Consider the following 14,696-nt stretch of genomic DNA (forward strand, 5'->3'; position numbering starts at 1 on the left):
TTATATCCATCCACCAAACTTGAGTTTGTTTGGCAAGTACACTCTTGTAAGGTAGTCTGAAGAAATGGATGCCAGGGCCTGTATTTCAGCCTTCACTTTACATGTCTCCATTATTTCCATCTGAAAAGATTAAAGATTTATATCAGCACATTTGCTGCAGCAATTTACATATTTGTAACATACTTCAAATACTTGCAGAATGCCATGTCGTATCTGAATAAAGCAGTGCTATTTTATCACTTTGGATGGAATGATTAACTTGCTGAATATTTTTTATAGTTGCCTTTGTCAATAATACATTGAATAAAATCAATGAGAGTCAGGGAGATTGACATGAATTCAATAGAACATCCATGCTTGAACTGGATCCTCAAGTAATAAATCACAGTTGTAACAAAATTTACTGGGCCAATAGTATTTTAATTAAGAAAAATTTGCCAACACAAGTCTGCTGCAGTTATTTCTTAAGTGACCTTAAGCCTCCACAGCTAAACTCAGGGAAGATGTTGGGCTAGATGATATATAGTTCGAGTGGGCCATTAATGACCCCTCCCTTAAAACCCTAAACTAATGAAAATTAATAAAACTTATAGTACTAATTTCTAAGGTTATTAGTTTCAGTCATGAAGAATTTTGATTGTGGTTAACCCAACTAATAAGAAAAAAACAAAGAAAAGTGCAGCACAGGAACAGACCCATCGGCCCTCCAAGCCTGCGCCGATCATATTGCCTGTCAAACTAAAACATTTTGCACTTCCGGGGTCTGTATTCCTCTATTCCCATCCTATTCATGTGTTTGTCAAGCTGCCTCTTAAACACCACTATCGTACCTGCTTCCACCACCTCCTCTGGCAGCGAATTCCAGACACTCACTACCCTCTGCGTAAAATACTTGCCCTGCACATCTCCTCTAAAGTTTTCTCCTCTCACCTTAAATCTATGTCCCCTAGTAATTGACTCTTCCACCCTGGGAAAAAGTTTCTATCTAGGGAAGGTGAAGGAACAGCAATGTGAAGCTCTTGTTACTTTTGTAGTATTCGATTTAAAAGGTTTACCTGAGCAGGTGACCCTAACTAAAAGTTTCGGGGCTTTGTTATTTATTTTCTAGATCGTCTTTTACCCTTATCCATCTTCTCAAGCCCCTTTCCAATGTCCTCCACCCTCACCTACAAGTGTGAGGAGCTCATGCTCTTCTTTCTCAATAGGAATGAAACCATCCAATCAACAGCCTTGCTGTTTCCCTCCATTCTCCCAGCCCACTGGGCAAAACTTTCTCTAAGATTCCTCCTTGTCCCTAGCACTGAACTCACATTCTTTTCTAATTTCTTTCCTATCTCCGCACATGCCCTCTCTGAGCTAATCTTGTCCATGAAACCCATGTCCTTCTTCCTCGACTCTATTTCCACTAAACTGCTAATACAATTTCCTTTCCTGGCCCCCATATTAACCTTGAGTCTTTGAATGTCCAATCAAGTTTCCACCCTAGCTTAGTACCAAAACAGTTCTTACCAAAGTCACAAATAACTTGCTGTGTGACTGTGAAAAAGGTAAACTATTCCTCCTTGTCCTTCTCACCCTGTCTGCAGTCTTTGACACGGCTGACCACATCGTCCTCCTCCAACGGCCTCCACTGTCTTCCAGCTGGATGGGATGCACTCGCTTGGTTTCATTCTCATCTACCTAATCATAGTCAGAGAATCACCTGCAATGGCTTCTATTCTTATTCCCACATGGCTACCTCTGGAGTTCCCCAAAGATTTATCCTTTTCCCCCCTCTTACTGTTTATATAAGTGCTGCCCATGTAGGTCCCATCCAAAAACAGTGTCAGTTTTCACGTGTGCTGACAAAACCCATCTCTATGTCACCACCACCTCTTTCTACTCTTCCAATGTCTCCAAATTGTCAAACTGCTTGTCTAACATCTAGCATTGGAGCAGAAGTTTCCACCAGTTAAATATTGGGAAGATGAAAGCCATCATCTTTGGTCCCCACTACAAACTCTGCTCCCTAACTACTAACTCCATCCCTCTCCCTACCACTGTCTGAGACTGGACTGGATTGTTTACAACCTGAGTACCATATCTAACCCAAAGATGACAACCAACCACATTTCTACACCATCACTAAGAGGGCCTATTTTCATCTCCATAACCTGACTCCACCCTGCCTCAACTCATCTGCTGCTGAAACCCTCATTTATGCCTTTTTTAACCTCCTCACCAGCTTCCCATGTTCTATCCTCCATAAACTCAAAGTCACCCAAAACTCTGCTGCCCGTGTTGTACTCGTGCCATGTCCCATTCATCCATCACCTCTGTCCTCACTGATCTACATTGGTTCCTGGTTAAGCAACATGTCAATTTTAAAATTCTCACCCTTCTTTTCAAATGCCTCCATGGCCTTGCCCCTCCCTTTCTCTATAATCTCCTTAGCCCACTGAGATAGCTGTGCACCTCTAATTCTGGCCATTTGAGCATTTCTAATTTTAATTATTCCACCATTGGTGGCTGTGCCTTCAGCTGCGAAGGCTTAGTTCTGGAATTCCTTCCCTAAACCTTTCTGACTCTCAACGTCCTTTAAGACACTCCCTAAAATCTAACTCTTCAAACCAGCTTTTGGTATCTAGCCTAATAGCTCCTATTGTGGCTCCTTGTCAAGTTTTGCTTTGTTAACACTCCTGTGAGGTGCTATATAAATACAGGTTGTTGTTCTGTTCTATAATGAATCTCACTAGCAGCTTGACATTCAATGGACACATTTTTAGCATGAACTAAATGGGGGATATTTATTATATCTGGTATAGGATAGTAATTCTGTTGTTTATCACTGGTGCATTATGAATTTGTTCTTGGATATTTGTTTACATTATGATTTCAGTTCAAAAACTATTTCTACTGAATATCTGTCACATTCTAAGAGGCACTGTTATCATTTATATGCTATACTGATTTTGTAAAGCGGTGTAATTATACAATCAGTGTTGTAATGATATTGTTGCATCACTGCTCATCACTGTGCCTGCAAGTTTTTTCAAACTACAGGTATTTTATAAATCAAGAAAAAATTCTTCGAACCTTTCTAAACAATCAGTCAACCCAAAACATTTCCCAATGTGGTAATGGCACCCAATGAATTGACAGCTTATGCACTTTCCTCTGTGCTTCTGGCATGTGGCTATCAGGTTATTGCTTGAAATGAGAACTATTACTAGCTTTGCTTTATTTTCCTTCTGTCAACTGTAAGTAATTCAGAGTTGAAAAACAGACAGGGCTACTATTTCATATAAAATCATGGTGCAAAGCTTATCCGTTGGCATGTGTCATTTGGCACCACAGAATGAAGTTGCTCTTTATAGCATATCTATCCAAGTACACAAGTATATTTAATTAATATTTCTGTTACAGTATAATTACACAAGTGGTGCAGTATTATTTTTATGTGCATTTCTCTTGCAGTCTCGCTCCACAGAATGCTTGTGTTCCATGTATTTCTTAGTACAACTTCCACATGCTTAGTCATTGTATATTGATTTTTAAAATGGCTACTGATGTATTACTAGAAATTAGGCAAACTAATCTTGATGTTATCATACTTCTTTCTTCCAGAAAGGCTGGCAGTTAATGTAGGGTCTCTTCTGCAGTTTGGTTAGCTTCTTCGTGTCATTGTTAGTGAGAGGAATCAAAGCTTCTTTAGGTATATTTAACCTAAAAACAGGTGCAAAGAAAACACGTCATTTGCTTGACAGTAATTTCTAATCTAAATAGAGATAGCAATTTAATATGAAAGAGTAGTCTGGTGAACATAGACAGTCACTACATTACGTTTGATTATAGCGAGAACTAATATTGGATGCAAAGCATATTTTACCATAATAAATGATGAAAGATAACCATTTATGTGCATCTTGGTATCAAATCCTTGTTATGGACAGGGAGATTTGTGGGATATGTTATGATCCTGGAACAAACCCTCTAGGTTTTGGGTACAATCCGTTTAGGGACTAGTAACTTTTTGTTTAAAGTAGACAAAGGGCGGAATTTTCGGTGCCCGCTGGTGTCGGGCATGTTTGGCGGCATGAGGGGACAATATGGCGAGAAGGCCAAAAATTGGTTTCATGTCATCGTAAAAGAAGTTTGCAATCGTCCACTCTGCATGTCAATGGTGGGCCATGTTTCCCACTGTCGGATGTTGGAAGCTGCATTGTAATACATATGCATATTATTATAAGGCCACCCCGCCGGAATCACCTCCCACGCTGGATCATTCGCCCAAGCCGGTGGAAAAACATGCCGATACAGAACACATCTTGACAAGTGTCATGTGCAGAAATTGGGACTTACTGCCAAGGCCTTGCTCACATCGTGGACATCTGAGGAGCAGAAGATGCTTGAGCCCGCCAGCAACGGGACCCTGGAGGAACGTCCATGACATGCTGGGTGGATTCTCATGGACATGGCTTCGCCGCGAAGCAGCTAACGGAAGATGGAAAGTCACCATTGAGGGTCTGCTCACAACAAATGATGGTCGAGGGGCTGGAGAGGAAGATGTACCGGGAGGTGGGAAAGGAAGGTCTAGGGTCGACTGAGAGCAGCACAGGTGTTGGGAGGGGCGGGTGGGTGAGGTTGGGAGGGACTACAGAAAGAGAGGGTAACGGGGGAGATGGCGGCAATTGGGGAGGTAGGTGTAAGGGGGGGTGGTGGAAGGTGTGAGGGAAGGAGTTAGATGGGGGGAAGGAGTCCAGTGAGGGAAGGAATCCAGGGGGAAGAAGGAGCCTGGGGGTGGGGGCAGGAAGGAGGAGTGCGGAGAGAGGAAGGAGTAAGGGTGGCGAAAGGATTAAGGGTGTCTGAAGGAGTCAGGAGGGGGTAGGACTAAACGGGGGGTGGTGGGGGGAAGTCTAGCAGGGTGGGAGGAAGGACTAAGGTGGGGGGGGGATAAAGAGTTCCAAGGGGGGAAGAAGTCCAGAGGGGGTGATGTCAAGGTGAATGTGCAAGGGAGGGCTCTGATGAGTCCACAACTGCCTCCTGAGAAGCGAACTGAGGGTGACCATGGTATGAGGGAATGGTGAGAATGACTGAGTGCAGATTGAGGCGGTAGGGAAGAAGGGTGAGGGTGATGGTGCAATGATATTGATAGAAGGGACAGCGAGAGTGGTTGGTGGGGACCCGAAGGCAGACACAGACCCTGGGAGTGGGAAGGAGGAGGTTGGGGTTGTTAATGTGGTTGGGGTGGGATTTTCGGGAAGGAATGTGCACATTCACCTGGACATCCCTGAACGAAAAGGGTTGTGGCTGGCAGGTCACAGAGGAGAGGTGGAAGGTGAAGCCGGGTGGGGGGGCGGGGGAATCAACAATGATGAGGGGAAGGGAAATGGGTGACTTGGGGAGGGAAAGGATGGGGGACCGCAAGAAAAACAGTAGCACCACCATGCTTGCCAAATCAAAAGTCAAACGAGAGTCATGGTGGGCGAGATCAGGTGCTGCCTGGGAATGTGACCAGTGGGCGGGCAGAGGTGTGGGTCAGATCTGATGGTCAACTGAAAGCGAACCCGAGTGTGATGCAGGAAGGATCCGCGTGCGAGGGAGAGTGCTTGCACGAGGCTCCGAAAGGCCCTGCCGCACACACACTTCTCCCTCTGGAATCATTTGTGGGCCAGCTGCATGCAGCTGAACTGCTAGTGGGGGGCAATGTAGTGGGAGGACTCGCGAAGCTTGTCAATGAAGCTGAAAGACACCATTATAACATATTTCCAGATTGTAAAGTGACAAAATGTGTTCACCCATTCAACCAGCTTTGATCAGAATTTCTTAACTTTTGAAAGCCTTAGACTTCTGCCCTGACATCTACAGTAAGGGTGGAGACAGCCTATGTAATGGTTGGCCCTACTGTCTCTGATGCCTCCAGCGTGGGTCCTCTGGAGAGCCGAGGCCTTGGGGGCCCCAGCTTGCTTTTGCTGTCCTCCTGTGGGCCAGCTGCTCCCTCTGCAGTGACAGAGAACGAAGTTGAGGAGATCACAGGCAAAAGGGACTCAGAGGGAGTGGACAGGCACTAAGATTCCTGAGTGGATGATCCAGAGGTGTCCAGCTGCCGCTCCTCCTCCCTTTGTGTGCCTGACAGCTCTGGCCTGACTCCTTGAAGGGAAGAAGCACCTGGGGGGACATCGAGGTGCCCCATTTCCGTCTTACGTTGCCACTGCAGGAACTCACCCATGGCTACCGCAATGGAGTGCACGTCTGCACAAATCTCTGCGTTCCACTGGGCCAGGGTCTCCATTGCGTCCGCTATCCTCCCCATGGAAACCTCCATACGTGCACATGTGGGCACCACTTCATCAGAGAGCAGGTAGATGCACTCCTATGACTTGCGTGCTGCTCTGTTGAGGGCTTCCAGCAGCTCTGCGTGATGTTCCACTAACTCTCCTGGATGAGTTGGAAGGCCAAATCCAGAGGCTCGTCATCTAACTCGGGCCTCACAGATGCCTCTTCCCCAGCAGTCGTCCGAGTACCCGGGAGCTCGGCTGAATCTGCCTACTCCTGCTGCGGACACATGTCCATGCAGTGACCCCCAGATTGTGAACCTGAGCTTGCTCCAGATCTAGGTCCACCGAGGTGTGTATCTCTGCACTAGTGCAGGGTGTAAGTAAGCGCTGTGATGGGTCTTCCAGGCTGCTTATTTCCAGTTCTTCAATGGAGATGGTGTCTTCTTGGCTGGAGCTGAGGACGTGGATGGAGCTGAGGGACTGGCTGGCTGAGGGTGTCGGACGCTTGGCAGAGCTCCCTGTGAACCAAAGTAGAAATAATTAGTGCATGGCAGCAAAGTCAAAAGCAGAAAAGAGAGCATTCACATTTGCGTTGAGAGAGGGATGACGTGCTGCAGGATCCTCACGAGGGTGTTCTCCACTGACTTCACCGTTGCCACAGGCATGGTGCACATCCTCACGTCAGCACGATGGCACGCTCCTCAAAGTGACTGAGGGGCCGAATGCGGGCCACTCCAACCCCGGTCACAACTTCCTGCTGTTGTGAGCCAGCTTCTCTTGCATGACAACAGGAGTGTGAGGACAAATGGCACTGCATGGAATGTTTGTGTGGTGAGCAGAGACATGGATGGGATGAGGATGTGAGCTCTAGAGGATATGAGCCTAATGGAGATGTGAGGGTGTGTGTGAGTTAGTGGTGTTGTCCCTTGAGGCGTGAGATCCCTGTGGATGTGTGGCAGGTTTGTGTGTGAGTTGAGAGTGATCAGAAGAGTGACTTACTCTGGCAGAATGGATGAGACCATTCATCCTGTTGTGGCACTGGGTGGCTGTCCTCTTTTGCAGGGCACTGACACTGACCACCACCTCCCATGCTGGATTAGTGATGTTGCTGCCCCTCTTGCGGCCTGACTGGGGTAGAAGACATTACGGCGGGCCTCCACTGCATCCAAAAGGCGCTCAAGGGACGCGTCATTAAACCAGGGGGTTGCAGTCTTCTTGCCTTTCAGGGCCATGTTTTCTGTGCAGCAGGCCTGGGCTGGAAGCACTGAGAGGTGTGTGCACGGCTGCACAGTGAGGAAGCGGCAAGGTGATGGTGTGGCAGATAAATGAGAGCCCGTTCGCCATCGAAACGGCATGTTTCCCGGGAATGCATGATTAATGAGGCGGGATTGGGATGATAAAGCGTGAAAAGCTGACATTGCCGCCGGCAGGTAAAACATCCTTTTTCCTGCCCACTACCGCACTTAATGCAACCCTGGGGCAATTCCACCTACAGTTTGAGATCCAACGCACTTACTAAGAGAATAAAGCCACAAGCTTCCATGGTTTTTGGAATAAACATAATAAACTTTACTACACAAGATCAGAAAGATAATACTATTGACAATACCTATCTTGTACTCTATATGGGGTAATTGTGAAATAGCAGGCAAACTGGCTAACAACCACACTACATATTAAATTGTAAATATGACCAAGACAAATCCCACGGATTACTCAGCAATCCACCCAAAAATCAGTACTCACTGTGAGCTACACAATCTTGTTAAAACTCTGTCTCCCTTATAAGGGATTGTAAGTCTTCACTCTTCCATTTCGAAGATCTAGTCTCGGAATTCCCTTCAAAAGTTGCTCTGACTTGGAATGCCTCAATGACTGCTCACCTTGCAGGGTTTCAATCTCATCTCCCAAGGCTTTGATCCCTTGGATTCCAGCACCAACTCACAGGCACAGTTTCAGCTCTTCGGCCAAGCTGAGCAGCACACCACTACTCCAAAGGATTACCTTTGCCCCAACAGTCTGCAGCATGGAGTCACCAACCTTTTCACTCTCAGGGCCACCCCAAACCTTCATTCCTCAAAGCCTCCGTGGAGCCACTTTCTTTGCTCCTCTTCCCAGTGATTCCTACCCGTGGTCTCCGCCTCCCAGTGGTTCCTATCCCGGTTTTCTCTCTCTTGGGACCTCTCCCTGCCCCATGTCCCCGGACTCTCATTATGGTGCCCACTCCTGGATCCCATGATTGGGTTTTTGCACCATGTCCCACCACCCCACCCCCCACAGGTACATTGGGCACTTGTCCCTGACCTGAAGAACTCTAAAACCCTGGACTGCACATGCGCAGTCCACTCCTGATCCGTGCACACAAACTCCCAGGGCATGCTGGGAGTTGTATTTTCCAGCCTTCGCTCCGGAGTCAGGTAAGTCGGGATTTCTTGACACTTATCACCTTGGGAGAAAGAAAGCTCCAGCATTGTGAAGGTTTCTTTACAATGGCTTTAAAATTTCTTTGCAACTTCTAACAAATAACTTACTATATACTGTACAGATAACCTTCTCATTTTGTGCCATAATTATACATATCTTACTATAAAGTTATAAAGGCTTAACAGAAACAAAAGCAAGTACATATGGCAAGTAGGATTAGCAAGATTTAAACATTTTAGAACCATCGTAACTCAGAGCCTGTGTTTTTTCTTAGACCCTTCCTTTAACTTGGCAAAGAATGTTTCCATTAAATTCACAGCCCAAATGTTGCCCTTTTATTAGCTGTGGTCTCATTTCCCTTTTTAAGTTCTTTTCCTAAACTCACATGTGGTAAGTTCCCATTTTGAGACAATAAGGTGAAAATGGCTTCTTTGCTTGCCAACAACTCGTTTCTCCTCTCATCTAAATCTCTTTTGGCTTTTTCAAGGATGTTATTGAGATGCTTTTTATGTTCACACCAATGGGCTTGGTATTTTTGCTTGGTTTGATCTTTGAACATTTTAAGATCTTTCAGTTTCTCCTGTTCCCATTCCAAACAAGTCTCATTTAATTCTTTCCGAGTGAGATCAACTGTTTCCTCATTCTGGGCTTTCATTTTTCTTTCCAATACTTGGAGAGTTCCATGCAAGTTACAAAATACATAATTCCAGTCAGTTTAGGGTTTTAAAAGGCCTTTTGTTAACTGTCGAATTGCCTGGATTCCTGATGCTGTATGTGGTGTCTCAACACTGGCCAGTAATTTTGATTGTGTCAAGTATCATTAACCCTTTGGGGTCACTTTGAGGCCTCAGTCTTTCTGCTGAAAAAACTCCACGTAGCAATTCTGCAGACCCTTGTACAACCAATGTACCATTTGTTATTGAGATAGATACATCAGTATTTTCTCGAGTCAATTCTTGGCTCAACTGGATCACAAACAGGCTCCCTTTTTTCACTCACAGGAACAACTTTGGAACAGGGCCACTCCATCCCACTTTGTGAAAAACTATACTGACCGCTAATTCATTGCCCAATATAAAGTCAATATTTTTAACGGGTAATTCAGAAACAATTCCAACCACATGAGGCCCCTTCATAAGAGCACAGTTTAAATTTGCTTTATGCAATGGGAAGGCACACACTTTCCATCAATACCCTATATTAATACATTTTTACTCAGCAAACTTTTTGAAGAAAGATCTACATCCTTTGCTAACAATAAGCTCTGAGCCAAACCATTATCTCTTAGGATTACAATATTTCTAGGGTCTTTCTTGGACAAAAATGGAGTGACCTCACCTTCCAATATAAAACCCTCATAATCCTTTTCGGTTCTATCTATCCCTAATGTAAAGCAATGGGCTTCTCACAAGTTTCACTTTCTGCAGCAGCTTTCCCTGTGGAAATTCCTATCACTTGCACCAGTGCCACTGTTTTAACACCCATTTCTTTTACTGGTACTGCAAATGGCAATAAAAGCATACTGCTTTCTTTACATTGCTTTTAGCCTCTATATTGTTATTTTCATTAACTGAAACAGCTCGCCCGAAAGCTAGACTATTTTCTTGCAGGCTTACAAATAGAGATCTACTGCCTCCTAGCTGCCTATGTGATATATCATACCCATCTGCAATAACTGCTGCTTCCCATACAGCTGCTTCTGCTCCAGAATGCTGGGTTTGAAGAAAAGAAAACTCAAATAGTGACATCGCAGGAAAGCCATGTCCTCACTGTCCCCGATGCATTCTCCAATCAGGTTTGCTCTCTGCCTCTCTCCCAGGTAAATGTCTTGATCGCATTTGCTATTTAATGCGTATTAGGAACTAGAGATAGCTTTAAGTAAGTTGTATGTCTATTTGTGTGTGCTAGGTTCATTGGTTGCCCATAAAGCGACAGGAGTTTGGAGAGAGAGCGAGCCCATGAAGGAGCAGGAGTTTGAAGAGAGAGAGAGACAATGTGGTGCGATCGGTTTCAGGACGGCGTGAAACTAGTTTGCGATCGTCCGCTCAGCCCGCCAATGGCAGGCCCCGTTTCCTACCATTGGATGTCGGGAACCTCATTGTAGTACATCTGCATATCATTATTGGGCCTGCCCACCAGAATTGTTCCCCTCCTGGAGGATCGTCCACCCATGTTGGCGGGAAAGCATGCTGACGTGTTTTACAACAGCATATAAAAGGTGTGCACTTGGTGGTCTGCACTTTGAGGAGAACTCGCAGCTGAGTACACAGTAACGTTACACAGCGCTCACCAGGGTCACCCGTTGGACTTTAAGCTTGAGGCGCGTTGGAGGGGGGGGCAAGGGCAACCCTGGAGTTGAGGTGACTTGGGGGGGAGGAAGGGCAGCCCTGCACCAAAAGCATGTTGAGGGGGGGGGCAAGGGTAGCCCTGCTGTTCAGGATACTTGAGGAGGGGGGGCGGGGGGGAGAGGGGCAAGGGCACCCTGCAGTTGAGGCGCATTGGGGGAGGGGGCAAGGGCAGTCTTGTGGTTGAGGTGACTTGGGGGGGGAGGGGAAAGGGCAGCCCTGCAGTTGAATGTAGCGCACAAACATTTGGGGTGCAGGGTAGGGTGGGCGAGGGAAGCAGCCACTCACTAGGGACACCTTATATAAAGTGACCAGTCCTCTGCAACTGAGACAGTTCAGGTGCAGTCATTGATATGACTGGAAATGGGCATCTAGCTTATCTGGCGCCAGAGCTTTTCACCACTCGAGCACAGGCTGAAAAGTAATGAGCATTTTTTTGGGCTTCAGAACAGCTTGGTGACTGCGCACGTTGTACAATCTCCTTGCTAAAGCTCACCATGGAGCAGTCACTGGTGGAGGCGGTCACAGCCGCTTGCAATGTTGGCATCCCGGTTTGGACCCGTCTCCCTGATGGTTCAAGCTAACAGTGCAGCCTTGCAGCGCGAGTTAGGAGAATGCGTGCACCTGAGCTGAAAGCACAGCATGCAGTGCAATGGGCAAACCTGCTGACAATCGGTCGGGTGGAGTGCATCAGAGGTGGATGGGGTTTCAGGCAGCCATGCACTCTCCGCGATGCATTAATCTCTGGCCATCCACTCTCCGCGATGCATTAAGGGGCCTTTACACTTAACCAAGACAGGTTCTTAGTACACCCATGCTAACCCACGTGTCTCTCTCTTTCATCCTGCAGGAGTACAACATTAGGATCATGGAGCCTTGTGAATTAGCTGTATGCCTCGTGGCGTACAGAGAACGAAGATGACGTAGGACAGAGTGACTGATGCGCCTGGCTGCTCAGAGGAGGAGCTGCACCCTCAGGGAGAAGGGGCAGCTGAGGCTCCCGCATATGCCGCTGAAGAGCCACAATGAGCCATCGCTGGTCAGGGCTTAGCGACACCCAATGTCTATAGAAGCTACCTTTCATTCGTCAAGATGACCGAGAACCAGTGTCGCCAAAGACTGCATATGTCTATCTGGCTGGTCACATTTGCCACCTGCTGCAGGACTTAGTGCCAAGGGGACATGGAGGGCATCCACTGTCAGTGGCTGTGAAAGTAACAGCGGCGCTCAATTTCTACGCCAGTGGCTCCTTTCAGGGCTCCACAGTGACCTCTGTGGGATATCAAAGCCTCCACCACAAATGCATCCATTAGGTCATGGATGCCATCTTCACAAGGGCACACAACTTTGTGCATTTCACCCGGGATCAGGACAGCCAGGATGCAAGAGCATAAATAAAAACAGAAAATGCTGGAAGAACTCAGCAGGTCTGGCAGCATCTGTGTTAAGAGAAACAGAGTTAATGTTTTGAGTCCGTATCACTCTTTTTCAGAGCTAAACAGAAGTAGAAATATGACGGAATTTATACAGTTTAAGGGTGGCGGAGCAGGTAAAGCAGGATGGAAGGTCAGCGATAAGTTCGGGCTAAGGAGTGACCTGACAAAGATGTTATGGATACAAGGCAAAGGGAGTGCTAATGGTAGTGGGGAAGATTGAAGAAGGTGCTAATCGTGGCATTAAAGTAAGAAAGCAGAATGTGTTAATGGCAGAACAAGGGTCAACACTCTGTGAAAGAACAAACATAGAACAAGTGACATGGGTTGGCGGGAGATGGTGGTAGGGAAAAAAGAATAAAAAAGGGTATTAAAAAAGGAATAAAACAATGAATAAATGAATAAAAATGAAAATAATTAAATGGAAAATAAAAACACATTTTTTAGAAGGAGATTAAAAAAGGGGTGAAGATAGAGGAGAGAGTTCATGGACTGAAGTTGTTGAACCCAATGTAAAGTCCGGAAGGCTGTAAAGTGCCTAATCGGAAGATGAGGTGTGTTCCTCCAGTTTGCATTGGGCTTCACTGGAACTTTACAGCAGGCCAAGAATGGGCATGTGGGCATGAGAGCAGGGTGGTGTTGAAATGGCAAGCGACAGGGAGGTCTGGGTCATGCTAGCAGACAGGCCGAAGGTGTTCAGCAAAGCGGTCACCCAGTCTGCATTTAGTTTCCCCACCGTAGAGGAGACCGCATTGGGAGCAGTGAATGCAGTACACTAAATTGAAGAAGTGCAAGTGAAGTGCTGCTTGAGTGTTTGGGCCCTTGGATGGTGAGAAGGGAGGAGGTAAAGGGGCAGATGTTGCACCTTCTGCGATTGCATGGCAAGGTGTTGTGGGAAGGAGATGAGGTGTTGGGAGTGATGGAGGAGTGGATCAGGGTGTCACAGAGTGATCGGTCCCTATGGAATGCTGACGGGGGGTGAGGGGAAGATGTGTTTGGTGGTGGCATCATGCTGGAATTGGTGGAAATGGCAGAGGATGATCCTCTGAATATGGAGGCTGGTGGAGTGAAAAGTGAGGACAAGGGGGACACTATCATGGTTCTGGGAGGGAGAGGAAGGTGTGAGGGCAGAAGCGCGGGAGTTGGGTGGGACACGGCTAAGGGCCCTGTCAACCAAAGTTGGGGGGGGGGAAACATCGGTTAAGGAAGAATGAAAACATGCCAGAAGCGCCATTTTGGAAGGTGGCATCATTGGAACAGATGTGAAGGAGCTGAGAGAACGGGATGGAGTCCTTACAGGAAGCAGGGTGTGAGGAGCTGTAGTCGAGGTAGCTGTGGGAGTTGGTGGGCTTGTAATGAATATTGGTGGACAGTCTATCACCAGAAACGGAGACAGAGAGGTCAAGGAAGGGAAGGGAAGTGTCAAAGATAGACCATGTGAAGGTGAAAGAGGGGTGAAAATTGTAAAATTGATAATTTTTTCCAGGTTCAGCTGAGAGCATGAAGCAGCACTGATACAGTCATCGATGTACTGAAAAAAAGGGCCTGAATAGCTCTGAAGCAAGGAATGTTCCACAAACACCATAAAGAGACAGGCATAACTGGGGCCCATGCGGGTACCCATAGCCACACCTTTTATTTGGAGGAAGTGAGATAAGTTTAAGGAGAAACTGTTCAGTGAGAGAAAAAGTTCAGCCGGACAGAGAGTGGTGATGGATGGGGATTGTTCGGGCCTCTGTTCAAGGGAGAAGTGGTGAGCCCTCAGGCCATCCTGGTGGGCGATGGAGGTGTAGAAGGACTGGACGTCCATGGTGAAGAGGAGGCGGTTAGGGCCAGGGAACTGGAAATTGTTGATATGATGTGGGACATCCGAGGAATTGTGGGTGTAGGTGGGAAGAGACTGGAAAAGGGGAGAGAATGGAGTCAAGATAGGAAGAAGCGAGTTCCGTGGGTCAGGGACAGGCTGACACGATGGGTCTACTGGGACTGTCCTGTTTGTGGATTTTGGGAAGGAGAAGCGGGCAGTCTGGGGTTGGGAGATGATGAGGTTGGAAGCTGTAGAGAGAAGATCTCCAGAGGAGATGAGGTCAGTGACAGTCCTGGAAACAATGGCTTGATGTTCAGTGGTGGGGCCATGGTCCAGGGGGAGGTAGGAAGAAGTGTCTGAGAGTTGGCGCTCCGCAAGGTAGAGGTCAGTGCACCAGACAACAACACCACCACCCTTGTCGGCAGCTTTG

At 46.9% G+C, this 14,696-nt stretch overlaps 1 protein-coding gene across 1 annotated transcript in view; it reads right to left on the bottom strand.

The window, feature by feature from the left end:
• Positions 1 to 14,696, bottom strand: part of spo11 (SPO11 initiator of meiotic double stranded breaks) — a 98,121-nt gene continuing 83,425 nt past the window's right edge. The window contains exons 12-13 of the mRNA XM_078554721.1: positions 3,594 to 3,705; positions 1 to 120 (exon numbers count right to left, since the gene is read on the bottom strand). Of these exons, the coding sequence (XP_078410847.1) occupies positions 1 to 120; positions 3,594 to 3,705 (232 nt within the window). The remainder of the gene's footprint in view (positions 121 to 3,593; positions 3,706 to 14,696) is intronic.

This window comes from Cetorhinus maximus, chromosome 13, assembly GCF_964194155.1.
Source record: "Cetorhinus maximus chromosome 13, sCetMax3.hap1.1, whole genome shotgun sequence".
NCBI lineage: Eukaryota > Metazoa > Chordata > Chondrichthyes > Lamniformes > Cetorhinidae > Cetorhinus > Cetorhinus maximus.